The 24,817-nt window shown below is 35.3% G+C and overlaps 1 protein-coding gene across 1 annotated transcript in view; it reads right to left on the bottom strand.

The window, feature by feature from the left end:
- Positions 1-24,817, bottom strand: part of LOC145692912 (ATP-binding cassette sub-family C member 4-like) — a 116,805-nt gene that overhangs the window by 74,727 nt on the left and 17,261 nt on the right. The window contains exons 2-3 of the mRNA XM_081768466.1: positions 20,774-20,884; positions 10,179-10,319 (exon numbers count right to left, since the gene is read on the bottom strand). Of these exons, the coding sequence (XP_081624592.1) occupies positions 10,179-10,319; positions 20,774-20,884 (252 nt within the window). The remainder of the gene's footprint in view (positions 1-10,178; positions 10,320-20,773; positions 20,885-24,817) is intronic.

Raw genomic sequence — 24,817 nt, 5'->3', positions numbered from 1 at the left:
CATCAAGCTTCACATAGATCAACCACAGGCTCCTACTCCTCGAGAATTACCAGAACCTCGTAGTATTCCACGCTTCGACCAAGCAAACTGGGACGATTATCGTTCAACCATTACCGCCGACTTACCCCATATTGAGCCGCCTACTACAGAAGAAGATCTATATAATCGTATTTCCGACATCACCAGCTCTATCCGTCATGCTTCTGACCTCCACATACCAACCACTGCAATAACCAGGTATCAACCTCGCTTACCACCAAGCTACTTACCCCTTATACACCGTTCCCGTGAATTCTTCCGTGAGTTTCAGCGCACTGGGAACTTAGAAGCTCTTCGACATCATCGCAAGCTCCAGCGCACAGTCCGAAATTATGTCAAGGCATATAAACTCCGTAACTGGGTAAAGACTTGCAACACCTTAGCAGAAACTTCCCACCCAACTAAGTACTGGAAGCGTTTTAATATGCTAACGGGCAAGCTTACCCGGACGCCTTATCCATTGCTAATTAACGACTGTCCGCTACATACAGACGAAGAAAAAGCTAACGCTTTTGCCGACCACCTGCAAACTACTTTCACACCCTTTTCACCAGACTTTCCCCGGAGGCATCCTACTGACATCTTAAACTTATCAGCACCGTATCTACAACCAAGTGAAACGCACATCCTCCCCGGTAATAATCCTCTTACCGCTCCTATCTCTACTGCTGACATCTCATCTGTTGTAACTCGCAAAAAGAATACAGCTCCTGGTTTGGATCGGATAACGTACCGCCACATCAAAGAAGCACCTTACTGTCTTCTTCTTCTTCTTTCTTATATATATACGTTTATTCTCCGTACCGGCTACTTTCCCCCAGACTGGAAAACCTCCTCTACCCTCATGTTTCTAAAGCCTAACAAACCTCCAGCTTCTGTTGCATCCTACCGACCGATTCAACTAACCTCCGTATTTAGTAAAATCCTAGAACGCATCATTGTCATCAGACTTCATCTTCATCTCACTACCAATAATCTGTTACCTGTGCATCAGGCTGGTTTCCGACCTAATTTTAGCATCAATGACCAATTACTCAGACTCATAAATCTCATTACGAATCATTATAATACTGCACGTCCGTCTTGTCTCATTCTCTTTGATCTCGAAAAAGCTTTTGATAAAGTCTGGCACTTAGCTCTCATGTTTAAACTTCACCGCTTCCGGCTTCCACTATCTTATCTCCGCTTCATCTTTCATTTTCTTTCTAACCGTCTCTCTTACGTAACCATCAATAGCTCTCTATCTCATCCAATTTTTATTCACTCTGGTGTACCTCAAGGCTCCGCTCTTTCACCCCTTCTATACCTTTTGTTTGTTGCTGACATGCCGGCTCTTCCTCTCAATGTGCACACTTTTCAATATGCCGATGACACTGCTTTTCTCTGCACAGCCCGGACCATTCAACAGATTAATTCTTCTCTCAGCATAGCGATTGACTCCTTCCTTCGATGGTGTAATAAGTGGCGACTTCACATCAACTCCACTAAGACGCAGGCAATAGTCTTTATTCCACCTCGCAAGCGCTCTCGAATACAAAAAAATCCGAATCTTCTTCACATCAGTGTCGATGGCACACGAATTCACCCCACCAAACAGGTTACTTACCTAGGTCTCACTATCGATCACCACCTAACTTGGCGGCCATATTTGAAAGAAATCACTCGCAAGGCCTACAATCGTCTAAACCTACTTAAACGTCTTATTGGCACCACTTGGGGATTACAGCCTACTACAGTCCTGAATACCTATAAGGTATTTTTACGTCCCATCTTGACGTACGGCCACCCTGCCTGGGTTAGTGCTTTGCCTTTTTTCTATGCCAAATTGAAAGTACTCGAACGCCATGCTTTCCGCTTAGCTTATCGAATCAAGCTCCCGAGTCCAACGCAGGAGTTGTATGACCGCATAACTTTTCCAACCATACTTCATCACATAGAGAAATTAAGGCTCAAATTCATTAACTCCCGATTTCAGCAAAGACATCCTTTACTTCTGGACACAATGGACACCGACCGCAACTACGATCTGGGATATAATTTCGTCACTTGCCCTCTATCTTTGCTCTTCTCCCTTTATCTGAAAACAATTCCTCCTGACCACCCCGATCATTTTGTCGCTTCTGCCTACTCTTCCGACCATCTTCCCCATCACGTTTCACCCACATATGTTGCACTGTAAACTCATCATACTAACAGGGCTTCACTCGTCTTCATCACTGTCCAGAGTAGCCCCTGGACAAGAAGATAACCAGCATTCGTGTTATTAACAACTTGTTTGTGTTTGTCCTGTCAAGTGCACCTCATCATCATCTCTTCATGACCCAATGATTATGATCACAAGATCATAATGTCCAATGGTTACTATAATAAAATGAAATGAAATATAATAAAGTGCTACTTAAATAAATGATGTTCCAGTTCTCCTACATCCCATAGACCAGCTCCAATCTCCTTACTACCCCAATACTTTCCCCACTCACCCCGGATAGAGGGCGTAACCCTCGCAAGGGAGCTAGCCTTCGGCTAGCAAGCAAAAAAAAAAAAAAAAAAAAAAAAAAAAAAAAAAAAAAAAAAAAAAAGATCCAGGAATGCCCGTCATTCATTCCTTCATTTTCAAAACAGCATGCAGAAAATGCTGCCCAATTTTCCCGCTACTAATTTCATGGCGCTGTAATCGCAAATCTCCAATGGATGTAGTGACGTCAGCGGTAAGTAAATATTATATTATTTATTTCAGTCAATAAAAATAATTAAAGGGTTAATTTGATATAATTAAATAGTACTATAAGGTAATAACGGTACGTATATCATCATACGCGATTACATTAATTCTACGAAATCATCTTTAATTGAATAAATTAATAGCAATTTGATTAAAGGGGTAATCATTTTGATAGGAGTTTGATTAAAGGGTTAATCATTTTGATAGGAGTTTGATTAAAGGGTTAATTAAATTGATATCAAAATTTAATTAAATTATATCTTACAATGTTGCCTGATTTACACTATAAATATGCAAAATATAGGGAATTTCAACCCTTTTAGAGCCTAATTTGGCAACACCGCGTCGCTAAAACCCCGTAATACAGCGTGATATCAGTTTAATTAAACGTCCGCCATCTTGTTTTCGTGACGTTAGGACATATAGCTACTTGAACTCAACTATATTTTGCTGTTTTTGCACCATGGAGATCAAAATTGAAACGGGAAGTTCCCGATTTTAATAGAGATACTGATCAGAATGCTATCTTTCCTTGAGGCACTGAATATATTTAAAAAAAAATGATTTTCGCTATCTCTTGCCGTTTTTGTTCTATAGCTATCAACGGAAATGGATCATTTTCACCATTTCAGATCAGCGACACAACTAGTTGTCACCAGGGGCAAGAACATGCCTTAACCCTCCTTCCTGACCAACCAAACCAAAACGCTCCCCCAAATATTTGCCCAATTTTGCGCCCTTCCAATCCAGGGCCTGAGGCACAAGCCCCGTTTGCCCTGCTAGTTACGTCACTGTTTCAGGCTTAAATAGAAGGTCAATAGATGCGATTAAACTCATTCTTCGAACGCTGATTTGATGCCAAAAAAGCAGTTTGTCGATATCTCAACCGTTTTTGTTCTGATACTTGTGATAGACAAAAGGACATAGCCGCTCTATAAGATTTTCGATGCTTATGCAAAACATAATTTGAAAGTCTAGAAATGAAATATTATCAGACACTTGCATACAAATTTGAGTTTGGTGTAAAATTTGATGAAAACTTGATCTTTTCAAGCGACCTTAAAACAAACATTTTTATCTGTCGCCTGGTTTATCTAAAATACGCTCGTACGGTAAGGCGTGTTTATCTAATTCGTAATTTTATGTGGGTTAATGTTAAGATACAACAACTGTCATTCATACGTTGATATTACCTCCACTGCTAACACCTTTATAACAGTACATGGTTTGTTTACGCTCCCATTCATTGAAGTTTCCCGAAGCAGATACGATATACTCCGTTATTTGCATGTTTTCTTAACATCATTCAGACAATTTCTACAATTAAGAAATCTATATCTTTATTTCCTGGAAAAATAATTTGCACTTACGTTAGTTCTGTTTTCAAGACAACATTTCTTAACGTTTAATGAACGCTATAATAAGCATATTCTTATCAACCTGATTAGTTCGGCTACTTTGTTTACTATAAAACCTTATATTACGAATTTAATACAGATAATTTGGCCATTTGTCAAAGTATACTTTTCAGTTTGATAAAGAAATAAAGATAGCGTACTTTCATTTTAAATGGGGCTAGTGTCGTGACATTATTTCTATCGAAACAAGATTTAGAGGTTGGTAAAAATAAAGTCAAACATTATGTTGCAATCATAATTTAATTAGATACATTAACTTCACCTCATTCATATTTATTTATTTATTTATTAGCAAAATACCCGTTCTTCGCACGGAGAAAGTGCGTTTCATGGTGAACGTAAAGGGCACCAAAACTGTCACTAATCAACTTAGGGACCCCAAAATCTATGAATTCGACCCTAGTATCGGTCATTTTCAATTATGTTTACATTCTACTATCCCAGCTTAGGGTACTAATGGGGGCTGAATTTGGATTTAAACGACATCGGAAGTGCTACTGTTCATCTCAGCGATCCCGAAAACTATGTAATCGACACTTATATCAGTTATTTTCGATCATATATTTTCTATATAAATGCTTCTTTCTCCTTCCCCTAAGTTGCATCGTCAAAGTGAAATAATAAAAACTTTCCTAGTAGTTTAAGAGTTATTAAGTCACAAAAATAGTCTGTTTCATTTTTATATGGATAAATAGATAGATTTAGTCTCGAAGAATGGTCTCAGTACACTTTTTATTTTCCTGTAGGAAAAGTTTAAGGTGAAGACAATAAAGATTCCCACTAAAATACGCATTCAAGGTTTAAGTCAATGCTAAATTTAAAGCGTTACTTTAAAAAATGACCCTTAAAACATTTCTTTGAAAGCTTTTCAATATTTCGAGAAGGAAAAGGAAAAAAATGTGCTAAAATTTCGCGCACTCGCACCCCATTATATACAAAAGTAAACTTAATTTGTGGCGCGGCAGCGTTGGAGTGCCAGGGCCTACCAGCCGGCTTGTGGTTCTCACGCATTTTGGGTGATGTGTGGTCAGCACATATGTTCCCTCACCGCCAATGCTGACTTTCTAGATCGGAGTTCGCTACTTCTTTCTTTCAAGTAGCTCCCCAATTGTCCTCATCATACTAGGTGGACACCGCAATGCAATGCTAACAATATAGGTGAATACGCCTTTCTATATAATTCAACAATCAAAGATAAAAATGGATATTATATCTCCTGCACAATTTTGAATCAATAAGATTTAACATAACTGTAAATATGTCTCTTCATTTTCTTTCTTAGCGCATTTCATTCCAATCATATCAAATCTCACCCGCTTCATACACAAATTTCTCTTATCCTCCTCAAAATGTAAAAATGTACAACAGATGGCAGCACCAATCACTTATATTCTGCACAGAATAATTCAAGTTCTTTATCAATTCTATATAATTTTCTGTTATCCATAAGCATATAATAATAATACAATCACAAGCGTCAAAGGGTATATATAAAGCATATATACTTTACACAAAAACAAACACTAAAATCAATTTCTCAGAGTTTTTATATTTGGCAATAGCCTAGTAATAGAAGCTTCAAGGATCCAGGAATGCCCGTCATTCATTCCTTCATTTTCAAAACAGCATGCAGAAAATGCTGCCCAATTTTCCCGCTACTAATTTCATGGCGCTGTAATCGCAAATCTCCAATGGATGTAGTGACGTCAGCGGTAAGTAAATATTATATTATTTATTTCAGTCAATAAAAATAATTAAAGGGTTAATTTGATATAATTAAATAGTACTATAAGGTAATAACGGTACGTATATCATCATACGCGATTACATTAATTCTACGAAATCATCTTTAATTGAATAAATTAATAGCAATTTGATTAAAGGGGTAATCATTTTGATAGGAGTTTGATTAAAGGGTTAATCATTTTGATAGGAGTTTGATTAAAGGGTTAATTAAATTGATATCAAAATTTAATTAAATTATATCTTACAATGTTGCCTGATTTACACTATAAATATGCAAAATATAGGGAATTTCAACCCTTTTAGAGCCTAATTTGGCAACACCGCGTCGCTAAAACCCCGTAATACAGCGTGATATCAGTTTAATTAAACGTCCGCCATCTTGTTTTCGTGACGTTAGGACATATAGCTACTAGTTCATTTTAAGTTTAGCGTCCATTTCAGCAGCGAGACTACATGAGACGTGGACTACTGATTAACGTGGAATCCGAACCACATAAGCTTCTGTCGAAAATCTAACCTGGATCTCCCACGTAAGAGATAGTGATAAACGGCTTTCCGGAATCAATTCAGCGTCCGAACAATAGTATATTACAGTTATTCCGTTCTCTCTGAATCCTAATCAGAAACTGTGCAAATAAATCATTTCCGGTTTTAACGTTATTTGTCATAGAACATAAACGGCAATATATATATAGTGAGAAAAACAGTGTTTTAAAATAAGTTCTGTGCCCCAAGAGTACATTCCGTTCTAGCCTTATTTTTCTACTAAAACCGAAAGTAGTACAAATATACTACTATCTCCAATTTCAATATTGATCTCCAGGAAGCTAAGACTATAAATGATAGCGAGAAACTGCTTTTTGATGTGAATTCAGTGTCCGAAGAATAACTTTTATCTCTCTATTCATACTTGAAGTGGTGGAAACCGTAGATTTCCGGTTTCAATACTGACCATTATAGTGAAAAGAAAAACGGAAATAGCGACAAATAGATTTTTGATATGGATTCAGTACTGCTGAAATATGTTTCGTCTCTGACTTAATTCCTCTGCTGCAACCGGAAGTAATAAATATCTATTATTTTCGGTTCATAGGAGAGAAGAAAGTATGGTAATCATGAAAAATTCAAATTTGAGATTTTAATGGATCTACACGTCCCTATATAGTCCCTACGTATCGAAAATATGTATTTTTGGATGAATGTTTGTCTATTCGTTTCGATGTATTACATTCGTCTAAAGACCATTACGTTCAATATATCCAGACCAGATATTATATATATATATGATGTATATGCAGACCAATCTGAATGCACAAATGCTTCCTTTCCGAGTTATAGGCTGCCGAAAACATGAAAAATAAACTTTAAAGGTCCATAGTTCCAATACTATGGGATCTACCGTAGGTGAGTCAAAACTTCACTTAGGAACTAATATATCCCCCATCCAAATATCCATGTTTCAGAATCCTGTGGGGCTTACGCAACAATTTTTATACAGGTAGTTGGTGAGCATTTCAAATTATACGCCCGTATCCAAACTGCCTCTATAAAAATTGTTGCGTGAGACCTTAGGAGTCTGAAACTTGGATATTTGGATAGGGCACATACTAGTTCCTAAGTGAAGTCTTCACCCGACTATGGTAGGTCCCTTAGTATTGGAGCTATGGGACTTTAACGTTCGTTTTTTTTTCATGTTTTCGGGAGCCTATAACTCCGAAAGGAAGCATTTGTGCACCTACAGTAGGTGGTATATATATGGCTAGTTTACTGTTGGAGTAAATTATTCTCGAAGTTCTCTGTAAATGCCGCACATACTTGTTCGCATTTCCTAAATAAAATGTTTCCATAATAACGGCATAATGACATAATTCAAAATAAGAAATAAGAGCGAGCAAGTTTAGAATGGTGGCCCGTACCTTTCATTATTATTAGTTTTCTCTCTCACCTCACTTCTAGAGATCATTGAGCTTTTCATAACTGATTTTGTGTTTCTTTTTTTCTTCTTTATCACTAAAAGTGATTTGGTTGTGTGTGTGTGTTTTTTTTTTTTTTTAATATCACTCTCATCAATCAAGGTTGTTTTAGCAATAGTTATTTGTCTAAGGGTTTCAGAAACCTTTTTAAAATTAGAAATTTCTTATTACACTTACAAAACACTATTTTAAATATTTTTTTCCATTCTCTGGCAGGATCGCGATAGTACTATATTGAATACCTCTTAAATCTATATCACGTGTAGTAAACTTGGGCGACTGACTGGAAACTTACTACATAACAGAACAATATCTTTATTATCATTATTACTTTGTTTATTTACAGTTGCTAAACTGAGTCCATGAAAACCTGCTTTTCAAAGCCTTTTTTAAAACTTGTCACCGTTTTATGGTTGTTGTTTACTCAACAAAATGAAGTCATACAGTATGATGCCTCATAATATATCTATTTTATATTAGTTTAATTTACTTCTACCAGAGTGCTCCCATAACATTTATTATTGGAGATTCCAGTCCAGAAAAGTATTTGTGCCCTTCTTCCCCTCCCCCTCCCCATCAGCAAGTTATCTTGAAGATTTGACCATTGAGTCTTGATCTCACTTTCGAAACAACAGGACCTCTTGAATTGATTTATGTAGTTCTTCGGTTGGTTTTGGGGACCACAAAGGAGTAACGCAATTAAAACAAAATACGTCAGCCTACTACATCTTTCGATTTGAACAAAGACATCTTACATAGTAAGTTTCAATAATTATCAAAAGGATATATTGATGATCGGTTTCGACAATGTTGTTTGAGTGATACTTTTGCTTTTCTGTATTCAAGGATTCAAACTTTCGTTTCGTTTCGCAGTGTGAAACTACGGTAGGCTTCCAAAGTATAGCAATTCAATACTCAAACTTCAAGCATGTACACTACGTCCAAAATGATTGTCGCATATCTATAACTGTCTTCTTGTAAGAATATAATTTGATAATGATTTTGCAGGGTACTTTTAATACTGATATTATGTGTATAATCGGGAAATGTACATTTGTGGTAAATTCGATGGAAAAAGAATTATAAATACGAAAATTAGAGTGAGTAAAACAAAACGTTGCTAAATGGACAAGAAAGTTTTATTTTCGTTTTATTGTTCTTATATACTGCTCTTTCGACATGAAATTTGCCACACACATGTCTTTGCCGATTATACATATAGACCCTACTAACACTATAAGAAATACCGGATGAATTCGTTATCAAATTATATTCTTATAACAACATATTTATAGACACGCGACAATAATTTTGAACATGACTGTACACCTATAACTACTAGTTGCAATAGATTAATAAGATGGAAGATAGAGCCTGTTCCTCGCATGCTGAATCCATATCAAAAAGCCATTACTCGGTACGCTTTACTGTTTTCTTTTTATGACGATAAACGTTGAAACCGGAAATGACTAATTTGAACCACTTCCGGTTTGAGTAGAGAGTTGACGAAAGAGCTGGACCCTATCCTCGAGTCTGTGAATCGGTTGCAAAAATCCGCATCTTGATATTCCTTGCCGTTTTTGCTCTGAAACCTGTCAAAATCGGACGGATAAACCCGTTCCATAACACATCCAAGTTTTACGTATAACATACTTTGGGAGTCTATAAAGGAAAACCGGGCACGCTATGTTCAACGACAGACTTAGCACAGCGGAGAAAAAGAAAACCACTGGGAAGCGGTTAAATAATGAGTGAAACAAGTGAACATATTTTGCAATTGAGTCGAGTTGTGTTCTCACCATTCTCTTTTAATTGGATTGTGCATCCCAAGGGAGGCGGAATGGGAACTTCTATCCAATTTCCATAAACCTATGTCACCTAGTTAAATATAAAAGGGAAAAGTTCAAGGGCCCTCTAGTTCAGGCAGAATTATTTTTTTGTACTGTACTGGAAATATAGAAATTTATCAATGAGTTATAATAAAAGCTCAATTGGCTAATGAAAATTTCAATTGAACCTATAGCCTACTTCTACAGTATATGAATACGTTGTAAATATTTATGCCTGTAAGTTTAAAACTAATGGAAACCTATTCCACTGTACAATATCATTTTCCTAAATTCAATATAAGGTAACTGTAAGATAGTATAATATTCATACTATCTTAAGTAGTAGTAGTCTTCTTGTCTTAAGTAGATAACTATTACAAAAATATTTTTACCAAATGACTAATGATAAAGCATACATGTTTTTCTTTTAATCACAATCACCTTTACGTACCTCATTACACAATCCGCTAACAAAAGAAAAATTCCCAAGACGATGTATTTCGTACCGCAAAGTTGAATAATTGCTCGAGTAAGGCTTGGTTGGTATCTCTTTTTAGAGCGTTTCCATTTGCTTACTTCTTTGTCCCATTCTCTAGAAATTCCAAAGAGAAAGAAACTTTAAATATTAGATTCAAACTATTAGAAAATGCATAAATTCTTGCTGAAGGCTACACAATGAAGCATAATATATAGGGCGTCCAAGAAGTTGTTTGTGTTAATTTTAAAATCAGTCGGAAAAAAAAGTTTGGTGGCGTGGTTTGGGTTTGTATGACAAAGAGCACCGCGGTCTTTTGCAAAATGTGGCAGAACACTTTAAGTTCTGTTCATAATTCACATATTTCACTGTTTTCTGCTTTATTTAAGACCAATTATTAATTATCAAACGAAACACGGAAAATGCTTTAGACACGTAGGACGATCAAGATCAGTATATAAAAGAACACATAAAAGTATATCAGAGAACACATAAAGTGTATGGATTGGAAGACAGAAATAAGGAAGGCGAGAACATTCTACAAGCAGCGGAAGCATACGATGTTGCTATCCTGAATACCTTCTATAAGATGATCTCTTCGAAGAGGATAAGACCCAAGTCTCTCAGAAGATCTACAGTATGACTTCAATTCGATAATTTTACCTTAATTAAATATTTCTATCCTTATTTCCAATATATATATATATATATATATAGCACGTACACAAAGTAAGTTCCGTTTCAATTTATCTCCGCTGCAGCGCTGTGATCGCAGTTCCGCACATGCGCGGTAGACGCTCTGTATCAAGGAGAAGAAACGTGCGCCATTTGGAGATCGTTGTCAGTCACGTACGCTTTGTTGTGCTTGTTTACAATGTCGGTGTTGATTGAAAATCCCGCCGCTTGTGAAATCAGAGCGGTGATTCGTTTTCTGGTTTACGCGATTGATGACAAGATCCAGGAAAACCGCAGGGTTACTTTCATCTGTTCTTACATCTCACGTCTTTCCTTGGCGGTCAACACTTCAACAATGACGACGAGCTGAAAGAAACTGTTTCCAACTGGTTGAAGACACAGGCGGCAAACTTCTATGAAGAAGGTATACAAAACCTTGTGCCACGCTATGACAAATGCCTGCAAAATTTCGGCAGTTATGTGGAAAAGTAGTTTAAGAGTTGTAGAATTTTGTGCAATAAATAATTTTTCTGTATCTGTACACAATTTAATTTTATTACTAAACGGAACTTACTTTCTGGACGTGCCTCGTATATAAATTTTCGAACAAAATTTTAAAATTTAAAATAAAGTGTAGTTAACTAGGATTACGACGTATGTCTTAATACAAACTTATTTGTTTTTATTTGTCTTTGCATTCAATTATTTTGTTTTATTTTAAAGTTTTTTTTTCTATTGCCGTCCCAAACTTTTTTATGTGTACTTGTATCTGTGTAAAAAAAAAAAAAAAAAAGTACCGGTATATATAAAAATGTACGCTTACTTTATTATCACAAATCAAAACCAACAATATACTTTATTCCTAGTATCATCAGAAATTGAAGATATCGGTGCAAGAAGGGAACAGCTCCAGTTTACGTTTGGTTCACGACTGGAGCAAAACATTTTTAAAAATCAGTTTATTTTAGTTTAGGCTCCAAACTTTTTGTACGGAAAGGTATTATATGAACAAAAACACCAGAGATGCAAAAAGTGCAGCCAAGTTCGTCAGCCTCAAAAAGTGTTGAGATGAGGATGGATGAGCCAAGTTCCTTGGCCACTGCATCTGACAGGAACACTGGAACTTGGCGCGAGGTGTCTAACATATTCGAATAAATTAAGATGTCTGTTCCTAGTTTCACACTTCAGTCCTAAGGCTAGTGGTGACTCCCAAATCCACCACGCTCACAAACACCATTCCTAAGGCTCGTTAACATCATTTACTTTGACACTTCGTGGAGGAATATAAGTTTTCCTTGTCTGGGTTTCGAACCACCAATCTTACTGCAGTATTCTGTATATGTGCCTTAGCTCATTAGCAAAGTTGATATTCCTAAGGTTGATGGTGGTCCCAAACCCACAACGCCCACCACCACTATCCCGAAGGTCCCTTAACATCATTTTCCTTGACACCTCGCGTCAACTTCCAGTGTCCCTTTCAGATGCAGTGGCCAAGGAACTTGGCTCATCCATCCTCATCTCAACACTTTTTGAGGCTGACGAACTTGGCTGCACTTTTTGCATCTCTGGTGTTTTTGTTCATATTTCACTTCTTTTTGTAGTTCACCATGTCAATATCGTATATTGGAATTCTCAATTGTGGCATATTGCTGGATTTAAATTTAAAATTATACATTTTTAAAGGAGTCATAATGTGTCACATACAACATTAGTTCCCAAGGGCTCTCCCACCGGGAATCGAACCCAAGACCTGTACAAGAAAGGCGCACATGCTAGCCACTAGAACAGCGAAGAGGATTTATTCTATCAAATATCTGTCAGAGCGTTATGTCCAAACGAGATTCCAATTCCCGAACTACAAAATCATGATCGCTAACATCTCATTTTTCATTACCTAAATACGAAGAGTATCAACAGGGCCCAAAATCCTTGATGCTGAATCCTCGCTGCTACATCACTAGACATAGCTGGTGTTTCAATATACCTAGTTGTTCTCTACTTTTTCACATTGCGAAATTACGGAGTTCATTACATGACGCGCATGTTGCGCAGTTTCATACTGCCTCGGGTTTTCCTTCCAATGATATACACCTTTCAAATAGCTTGTAAACTTAATAATATTTGCCACCAACATATCCTAACTGTATATAAACCTACATGAACTGGCATAAATTAAAGGGGTTCATAAATTGACGTGGAAAGTTGAAATGATGAAGGGGGATGAAGAATTTTCCCATGTTATTTAAATGGGTCTCTTTTTTTTTTTTTTTGACATATAATCTCATGTTTTAGGAACTTGGAATTGGAATAAAAAAATGAAATTCGGTATGCTTGTACGTTTTCATTAGTATTACCTAAGTAAATAAGTAAAAATAAACAATTTCAACTTTAGAGTGGTTTTCTGGGAACTGTAAAATCTTTCCCATGGTACGTATTTATATGGGACATCTTTTACACCCCAAAATTATACGGCACTTCTTGTAGGGCTACAATGATTAAATTTGACGTGATTGTAGTTTTTCGGAACTAACCGACAGAAAACTTGCCAAAAGTGAATATTTTTAATTTTTAGGGAGTCTAAAGGGGAGATGAAGAAATTCCCCATGCTATTTAAATAGGCTTTTTTTTGGACAATAATAATCTCATATTTTAGGTACTTGAAATTGGAATACAAACGTGAAATTCGGTATGCTTCAACGTTTTCGTTAGTATTACCTAAGTAAGTCAGTAAAAATGAAAATATCCAAATTTAGAGTGGTTTTATGGGCAACAGAAAAACCTTCTCCATGTTATTTATATTGGACGTCTTCTAAACCTCGAAATGTTTAGGCACTTCCGGCAGGGTTAGAATGATGAAATTTGGCACGATTGTATCCTCCCGGGACTAACCTACAGGAAAATTGCTAAAATTGAATATTTTTAATTTTTAAGGAGTCTAAAGGAAGATGAAGAAATCACCATGTTATTTAAATAGGCGTTTTCCTGGAATACAAAGTCTTATCTTTTAGATAGTTGAAATAGGAAAAGAAACTTGAAATTCGGGAATTGTAAGCTTAAGAGGTGTGAGGAAGTAGGACGAGCAAAGGTGAGAGTATGGGGGCGAACCCCCGAAGGGTAAATTCAGAAAATATGAAGAGCAAAAGGCACGAAATTCACTGTTGATGAAAAGTCTGATACGTAAGAGATTGTCACACTGTTTACAGATAGAGACACGAAGTATCAAGAACATTTTTACATAACAACTGTGGTAACTATAATATAACTCTGGTACCAATGTATTTACGAAATCGGTTACATTTTGTTGCTGGTCTCACATAAATTCGAACAATTGGATTTCTCATTTCTTCGAAACCTTCATTAATTTTAAACATTCTCACCTCTACATTATCTTACTTATCAAATTAATTTCAATATCTATTTAATAGGAATGACTGCAATAAAGGAAAAATATTCACCGAAAAAGACAAAATATTGGCTTTCCTTGTCTGGATTTCCAACCACGAAATTTACGGCAGTATGTACGTGCCTTAGCCCACGATTTTAAAAGTTAACTGATTCACAGAACGTGCCTCATTAACTTGCATAACTACTTATTACTAGCTTTCACTTATTTTACTAGCACACTGAGAAAAACTGTATGTGGCGTACGTAAAAACGTTTGTTACATGTCTAAATCCAGTAGTTGCTGGACTTAACGTACACTAAACGTATAACTGAAAAAGTATATTTGAACGTACTTTTCGTATAAGTGTTCCGAATAAACGTACTTTCCACACGAACGAAAAGACTATATGTAGGCGGTCAGGATCTCACATACAGATGGCCGTATGTAACTTATAGCTGAAAGCTGACGTACGTAATGTACGGAAGACTGTTAGATATCAGACATCCTGCAACGACATTGTGTAACATCTAAGCGGGAAAGAGGGCAGTGAGTATGTAACATATGGATAACGTATGTTAAGTATAGCCAATACACCAGCGAGGAGGGCACCAACTCGACCACTCAGACGATTGACAACATTATCACTATGCACATGATGTGTTCGATAACGGAATCATTCCCGATTTCTGATTGTAAGGACAGTTTTTTTTCTAATGAAAAAATTTCCGTAGCAAATTCCTCAAATTTCATTTTCAAGCCGTTATAGTGTATCTTTATGGAGAGTTTCGCATCTTTATTTCATTAAGAAGTACCTAATGGCTATGGACAGTTTTTCGCAAATAAGAAGTCCCCATAGTACATTCCTTAAATTTGGAACCTTTATTTACACAGGTCATTACATAAGATAGGTACCATTATGCAGAGTTTCAATTCTCTATCTCATTTGGAAGCACCTAATCAATGATGAGTAAGTAGATGAACCAATCTCTGTTTGAGTAAGAATAATTTTTCACCCATAGAAAATTCCATAGCACATTCCTTAAATTTCGGATATTTTTCATATTCAAGCCATTATAAGCTACCTTCGTGTAGACATTCACATCTTCATCTCATTGGGAAGTACCTAATGGCTACGGACAATTTTTCGCCCATAAAAATTCCCATGGTACATTCCTTAAATTTGGAACCTTTATTTACACAGGTCATTACATAAGATAGGTACCATTATGCAGAGTTTCAATTCTATATCTCATTTGGAAGCACCTAATCAATGATGAGTAAGTAGATGAACCAATCTCTGTTTGAGTAAGAATAATTTTTCACCCATAGAAAATTCCATAGCACATTCCTTAAATTTCGGATATTTTTCATATTCAAGCCATTATAAGCTACCTTCGTGTAGACATTCACATCTTCATCTCATTGGGAAGTATCTAATGGCTACGGACAATTTTTCGTCCATAAAAAAATTCCCATAGCACATTCGTCACATTTCGGACTTTTTCCATACTCAGGTCATTATAAGATACCTTTATGCAGAGTTTTACGACTTATCTCATTGGAAATACAAAATCAATGTGATGAGCGAGTGAGTGAACCGATTTCTGCTTGACTAAGGACAGTTTTCACCCATAAATTTTTTCCATAGCATTTCCTTAAATTTCGGACATTTTCCATACTCAAATCATCATAAGGTACCTTTATGCAGAGATTCATCCTTCTATCTCATTGGGAAGTACCTAATTAATGCTATGAATGAGTCAATCATTGAGTGAGCCGATTTCTGCTTGGATACGGACAGTTTTCACCCATAAAAATTTCCTTTAGTACATTACTTAAATTTCAAACCTTTTCCATACTCAAGTCATTATAAGGTACCAATATACAGACTTTTACGTCAATATTTCATAAACAAGTACTTAATCAATGTGACGAGTGAATGAATGAACCAATATCTGCTTGGCTAAAATAGTTTTTCACCCATAAAAAATTCCCATTACACATTCCTCACATTTAAGACTTTTTTTCACACTCAAGTCATTATAAGGTACCTTTATGCACAGCTTCACGTCATTATCATTGAAAACTAACAAATCAATGTGATGAGTGACTGAATGAACCGTGCTTTGCTAAGGACAGTTTTTCGCCCATGAAAAATTTCCAATAGCACATTCCTCACATTTCGGAATTTTTTTTACACTTAAGCCATTATAAGGTACAGTACTTTTATGCAGAGTTTCACGTCTCTATCTCATTGGAAAGTACCTAATCAGTTTGATGAGTGAGAAGACGAACATATTTATGTTTGGCTAAGGACAGTTTCTCGCCCATAAAAAAATCCCATAGCACATTAATCACATTTCGGACTTTGTTTGTACTCTAGTCAATATAGGGTGCTTCTATGCAACGTTTCACGTCTATACCTCATTGGAAATTATCTAATCAATTTGATGATTGAGAGAATGAAACGATTTCTACTTGGCTAAGAACAGTTTTTCGCCAATAAAAAATTTCTTATAACACATGCCACACATTTCGGAATTTTTCTATGCTCAAGTCATTATAGGGTAACTCTATGCAAAGTTTCACGTTTCTGTCTCATTGGGAAGTACCTAATCAATTTGATGAGGGAGAGAATGAACCGATTTGTGTTTGACTAAGGACAGTTTTTCGCCATAAGTAACTCCCATAGAACATTCCTCAGATTTCGGACTTTTTCCATACTCAGGTTGTTATAGGGTACCTTTATGCAAAGTTTTAGGTTTCTATCTCATTGGAAAGTACCTAATCAATTTGATGAGTGAGTGAGTGAAACGATTTTTTTCCTGGTTAAGGACAGTTTTTTGCCTATAAAAAATTTCCCATAACACATTCCTCAGATTTCGGACTTTTTCCATACTCCGGTTGTTATAGGGTACCTTTATGCAAAGTTTTAGGTTTCTATCTCATTGGAAAGTACCTAATCAATTTGATGAGTGAGTGAGTGAAACGATTTTTTTCCTGGTTAAGGACAGTTTTTTGCCTATAAAAAATTTCTCATAGCACATTCCTCAGATTTCGGACTTTTTCCATACTCAGGTTGTTATAGGGTACCTTTATGCAAAGTTTCAGGTTTCTATCTCATTGGAAAGTACCTAATCAATTTGATGAGTGAGTGAGTGAAACGAGTTTTTTCCTGGTTAAGGACAGTTTTTTGCCTATAAAAAATTCTCATAGCACATTCCTCAGATTTCGGACTTTTTCCATACTCAGGTTGTTATAGGGTACCTTTATGCAAAGTTTTAGGTTTCTATCTCATTGGAAAGTACCTAATCAATTTGATGAGTGAGTGAGTGAAACGAGTTTTTTCCTGGTTAAGGACAGTTTTTTGCCTATAAAAAATTTCCCATAGCACATTCCTCAGATTTCGGACTTTTTCCATACTCAGGTTGTTATAGGGTACCTTTATGCAAAGTTTCAGGTTTCTATCTCATTGGAAAGTACCTAATCAATTTGATAAGTGAGAGAGTGAAACGATTTTTTTCCTGACTAAGGACAGTTTTTTGCCTATAAAAAATTTCCCATAGCACATTCCTAAGATTTCAAACTTTTTTCATACTCAAGTTATAGTTGGGTACCTTTATGCAAAATTTCAAGTTTCTATCTCATTGGGAAATACCTAATCAATTTCATGAGTGAGTGAGTGCAACGATTTTTTTCCTGGCTAAGGACAGTTGTTTGCCTATAAAAAATATCCCATAGCACATTCCTCAGATTTCGGACTTTTTTCATACTCAAGTTATTGTTGAGTACCTTTATGCAAAGTTTCACATTTCTACCTCATTGGGAAGTACCTAATCAATTTGATGAGTGAGTGAGTGAAACGATTTTTTTCCTGGCTAAGGACAGTTTTTGGCCCATAATAAATTTCCCATAGGACATTCCTCGGATTTTGGACTTTTTCCATACTCAAATTGTTATAGGGTACCTTTATGCAAAGTTTCACGTTTCTATCTAATTGGGAAGTACCTAATCAATTTGATGAGTGAGTCAGTGAGTCAGTGAGCCTGAAAACTGCATATTTTGGGGGTCCAGTACTCGAATATGATTGAAGGTAGGAATGTGAGATTTGGCATATGAGTACATTTGTGGGATATCTCCTTATATTCTAAATTTCATGTTTCTACCCTTAATAGAATCGTTTTTACAAAGCCTCGAAATCGGCGATTTTACCCAAAACTCTTGTTCGTGTATAATATGCTTACGGCAGTGCAGGCCAGTTTTCATTTGCTTCGCGGAACTTGGCTGCCATGCACTGCCGTGCATGTTAATTACAGGAGTAAATCCCTTCTTTACAAAAAAAATAAAAAAAAAATGGAAGTGAAAGTACAATAAATTGATTCTTAGAAATGTTTTGCTACAATCCTGAACCAAATATAAAATTAGAGTTGTCTCCTTCTTGCACCGAGATCTCCAATTATCTTGGAAATCAATTTTGCTTCGTGAGAGAGATTACCTAGACAAATCGCAAGTAAATTCACCGCAGCACGTAAAAATTGTTATGTCTACCCTTCAGAAATTTCTTCCAAATCGAGATACCAAATGGTTTTCTCGGAATCGGAAACTATATATTCATTCCGTTTCATGAAAATTATTAGGCTTTCTTTCAAGATAAAATATAATAATCAGAAACATGTAAGTAAGCATTGTCCACTTTATAGATTGTTTAAAATTTTAATTCTCAATTTGTATTTTACGCAATACTACATATCTATATATATAAAAGAGAACGTACAAATCCTTTGTTAGCTCATCACGCTAATACGGCTGAACCAATTTCTTTCATTTTTGGGGGGTTATTAAGATTTGGACACTAGATGGTTTTTATCATATCACTTTAATTTTCAATTACCAGTGTCTTGAGATAATTGACCATTCAAATGTCCATAACGTAGAAATCCTTTGTTAGCTCATCATAGCTAAATCTAACCGTATTTATATGCAACCCACATGACCGTGTCACTCGGCGGGTTAACATAAATGACAGGCGATATAATGTTAACATTTACTGCAATCTCCTATGGTTTTTATCATATCACTTGAAAGCGAAAAAGTAAAAATTATCTAAGTAACAAAGTTTATTGCGTTCCGGGGTGACCCCAGCGAAGCGGGGTGAACGCTGCTAGTTTTACAATATTTAATATATTTTTGAAATCTTCAACGAAAAAACAGATTGACATTTATATATTAAAATCTAACTTTTAACGTTTACATAACATATAAAAAAATCCCAATTATCATTGTTAACCAATTATCGTGTAGACATTTACTCTGAAAAAATGTGTGCAATATACAACTGTGTTGGAAAGCAACGATTATAGTTTTTTCCCCCTAAAATTCAGTTTTTATCACAATATAATATAAGTATACTAGATCAAATCGGTCAAATACAAGTTTAAAAAAAAAGCCTCGAATTATTAGAACAATTTATTTCTTCTCATTGAGTTTTGTTTGCGAATTTTAGGAGTCTTTTACATTTATTTTAATATTAGTTGTTATGCATATTATTTATTTAAATATGTATCACGTTAATAAAAAAAATTAAGAATACTTACTCGACTAATATTAGCCAACACTTACAAAACTAACCAGTTGAGAATGATCCAAGAGCATTGCCACAACGAACTTCACAAGAATGAAGAGCTGGAGCGGGAAGGATAACTGTGATTGTTCCTGCATGTAGAAGTAAATCTTTTTATCCGCAACTTCTGTTTCTCGCAAAAATTCGCAAAATGCCATGTCTCTATGACTTACGGTTCGGGAGATATGGTTTCTTAAATCGAACTTCTTTGGCCAATATCTGAGGAGCGGTGGCCAGTTGGCCAGTGGCCACCGGTTACTATTCAGTACAAAAATCTTCACCATCCTCTTAGGTATTGATCAACACCATTATGATCTCTCTCTATGACTTACAGTTTTCGAGATATAGCTCCTTAAATCTCAAGAAATCGGTACTATTTTTTTTTTTTTTGGCCAATACCTCGGAAACGGTAAGGCATAGAGAGATAATATTGGTGTTAATCAATATCTAAGAGGATGGTAAACATTTGAATATCGATATTAACTAATGGCCACTGGCCAACTGTCCACTGACCATACCAGTGGCCAGTTGGACAGTAGCCACCGGTTACTATTTGATACCAAAATATTCACCATCATCTTAGGTATTGATGAACATCAATATCATTTCTGTATAACTTATGGTTCCCGAGATATGGCTCCTTAAATCTCAGGAAATCGGCATTTTTTTGGACAATATCTCAGGAACGGTAAGAGTGACGCCAAAAATTCCATCACTTTCTCAGATAGTTTTAGATGCTTTACCAAACTGAGGGCACAAAATTGAAAAAAAAAATCGCAAATAACAGACAGACACACAGACACATAGACAGAGAATTCAGTACGGAACTTTTTAAGTTCGTTGATAATTCATAAATAGTGATTGCACTTACTTAAAGCATATGAGACTTACCTCTCCAGTTTATCTCCTAAATGAGCAGAAGTATCAGAGAATGGTGTATTATAGAGATCTGATAGGCTCAACCCTTCCTTGAATCCCAGAGATAGTAGTCCACATAACCAACTGTTCATAAAAATACAAGTTTAAGGCATAGTAATAAAAGCATTTATTAAAACATTTTAAGTATTTTTACGCACAGAAAAGTGTTATTTGTATTAGGTAATTTACATTGCATTACAAATAATACATGATTAGTAACGCAATATCTCTATATGTCTAGAGTACTATATACTAATGTAAAGTATCATGTTACCGTAAACGCGACATTTTGCTAATTATATATCAGAGATGTAATTCAGAGTATACAGGGATAGATATGTAGCGTATACCCACTTTAAATCAGAGATGAAATGCAGAGTAAAAGGGTGGGTATATGCTATATTTTTGAAAACGCCGGTCGTATACCTACCAAAAACTCTAGCAATACATCATTGTCATATGTACAGTTTCAAGATGGGATCGTGTTTTATTTCAACAATATAAACTTCTTATACAACAAATGGCCTGAAACAAGGGGATGCGTTGTCGCCATTATTATTTAACTTAGTTCTGGAATACGCTATAAGGAAAATCAAAGATAGCAACCAGGGCCTAGAGTTGAACGGTATTCACCAGGTTATGGCATATACTGATGATGTAAATTTAATAGGGGATGATAGGAGAACAATAGAAAGAAATGCAGAGATCTTATTAAACGCTTGCAGGGACATGGGTTTAGAAGTAAATGCAGAGAAAACTAAATACATAGAAGTGCGTCGGGACCGGAATACAGCAAATTATGGATGCGTTAAAATATTAAATAATACTTTTGATAAAGTGGATACTTTCAAATATCTTGGATCAATATTAACAGACGAAAATCATATTCACGGAGAAATTAAATGTCGACTCAAAGCATGAAATTCGTGTTACTATTCGGTTCAAAATCTCTTGTCGTCGCGAATTCTGTCGAGGAATTTTAAGCTTAAAATATACAAAACGATATTCATGCCTGTTGTTCTGTATGGTTGCGAAACATGGTCACTTACTCTGAGACATATAACATAGACTGAAAGTATTTGAGAACAAGATCCTGAGACGAATATTCGGACCCAAGAGGAACGGGAATGGGGAATGGCGGAAACTTCATAACGAGGAACTACATAATTTATACGGTTTACCCAACATTGTTAGGGTCGTCAATTCTAGGAGGCTTAGGTGGGCGGGTCATGTAGCTAGAATGGAAGAAAGTAGAAACGCTTTCAAAGTCTTGACTGGAAGACCAATCGGAAAACGACCATTAGGAAGATCTAGGCGCAGATGGGAGGACAATATTAAGATGGATATCGCAGAGATTGGAATACAAAGTAGAAACTGGATGCAGTTAGCTAAGGATAGAAGTCAGTGGAGAGCTTTTGTGAACGCGGCATTGAACCTCCGGTTTCCATAGGCCATAGAGTTAGTTAGTTAGTTATACAACAAGACATTATATATATTTCAAATCGCAAGATAATACTTTTTTTTTTTTTTTTTTTTTTTTACAAGGCTCAATTGAGAATAAGTGTATCAGGAAAAAGAGTGAGTTGCCCTTTAAGAAAGAACCACGTATGTGTTCACATGACAAAGCAAAGATTATTACTATTGTTTTCACGGAGATGAGTTGGTTTGGAGTTTAATATCCTTTTCAATATCAAGGATTCACGAATAATGAATCTACAGTTTAACTTAGGATTTGAGCCACATAAACTCAAACTAGAAATTTAATCAAAGACTACCGCTCAGAAGGGCTATATCAGGGGCGAATCCAGGGGGGCGATCGCCTACCCCCCGAAGAGGAAACTTTCTTATTTTATATACAAATTAAACCCATCCCAGAGTTTAGAGCTCTTAAAAGTAGCTCTAAGTAGCAGTATTACAACTCCCCTCCAGAAGTCCGTCCTGGATCCGTCCCTGGGCTATATAGATATTAACCATTTAAGTAGAAGAAAACTCTACTGTCAAAGAATAACGACACTACTTACAGATAGTGTGACCACCTGTTCCAATTAGGCGAGATATCCCGAATTTTAAGCATTTTTAAATTTTCCGAGTTACGCTAAAAGGGAGGCATTATATGACGGGGTAACAAATTATCCAATACCCTCACAAAATATGTGATATTTGTAAATTTCGACCCACGATGTGTAATCTACCTATGACTATCGAGATATGGTTATACCACTATAGGTATAGTTGGTAGCAATTGTCAATTATATTCTTTGATCTATTCAATAGTCCATAACCTATGTTCAACTAACCGCCAACAAGCTGAAGTTAATTATATTTTTGGTTTAGATAGATAGATAGATAGATAGATAGATAGATAGATAGATAGATAGATAGATAGATAGATAGATAGATAGATAGATAGATAGATAGATAGATAGATAGATAGATAGATAGATAGATAGATAGATAGATAGATAGATAGATAGATAGATAGATAGATAGATAGATAGATAGATAGATAGATAGATAGATAGATAGATAGATAGATAGATAGATAGATAGATAGATAGATAGATAGATAGATAGATAGATAGATAGATAGATAGATAGATAGATAGATAGATAGATAGATAGATAGATAGATAGATAGATAGATAGATAGATAGATAGATAGATAGATAGATAGATAGATAGATAGATAGATAGATAGATAGATAGATAGATAGATAGATAGATAGATAGATAGATAGATAGATAGATAGATAGATAGATAGATAGATAGATAGATAGATAGATAGATAGATAGATAGATAGATAGATAGATAGATAGATAGATAGATAGATAGATAGATAGATAGATAGATAGATAGATAGATAGATAGATAGATAGATAGATAGATAGATAGATAGATAGATAGATAGATAGATAGATAGATAGATAGATAGATAGATAGATAGATAGATAGATAGATAGATAGATAGATAGATAGATAGATAGATAGATAGATAGATAGATAGATAGATAGATAGATAGATAGATAGATAGATAGATAGATAGATAGATAGATAGATAGATAGATAGATAGATAGATAGATAGATAGATAGATAGATAGATAGATAGATAGATAGATAGATAGATAGATAGATAGATAGATAGATAGATAGATAGATAGATAGATAGATAGATAGATAGATAGATAGATAGATAGATAGATAGATAGATAGATAGATAGATAGATAGATAGATAGATAGATAGATAGATAGATAGATAGATAGATAGATAGATAGATAGATAGATAGATAGATAGATAGATAGATAGATAGATAGATAGATAGATAGATAGATAGATAGATAGATAGATAGATAGATAGATAGATAGATAGATAGATAGATAGATAGATAGATAGATAGATAGATAGATAGATAGATAGATAGATAGATAGATAGATAGATAGATAGATAGATAGATAGATAGATAGATAGATAGATAGATAGATAGATAGATAGATAGATAGATAGATAGATAACTAACTAACTAACTAACTTTGGATATGATGAACTGACACTGTAGACTGGAGAAGAGTATCCAGTTTTATGCTTACGAAAAAGTTCCAACCCTGCTTACTGACAAATAGAATAAACTTACGTTTTAAATTTCCCGTATATTTACAGAGGATTCGAGACCTTACTCACCTTGAGCATAAGTATTATTATTTCTTCATTCCTTTTATTATTGTTGTTTTCGTATTTCTCAATTTACGACTTTGTCTACAGAACGTAATTATGGAACATGAAACTCAACAAAACAAATAGAAAAGTTATTGGGCAATCAGATTACTCTATGCCCGCGTAACTGGATATAATTTCGCAACCGTGGCTCCGTCTATTCAGTTTTGTTTCTTCTTGATTAGATAATAGTTATCAGTGGCGGATGGTGGATTGTGGTTTCGTATGTTGTAGTACGAATGATCGGAGACAGAAGATATAAACTGGGCTTATCGACTAATCAGCGTAACTTTAGGTGGA

This window comes from Thermobia domestica, chromosome 8 (assembly GCF_964235325.1).
Source record: "Thermobia domestica chromosome 8, izTheDome1.hap1.1, whole genome shotgun sequence".
NCBI lineage: Eukaryota > Metazoa > Arthropoda > Insecta > Zygentoma > Lepismatidae > Thermobia > Thermobia domestica.
The sequence above is the reverse complement of the archived record's forward strand: the minus strand, read 5'-3'. Positions and strand labels throughout refer to the sequence as shown.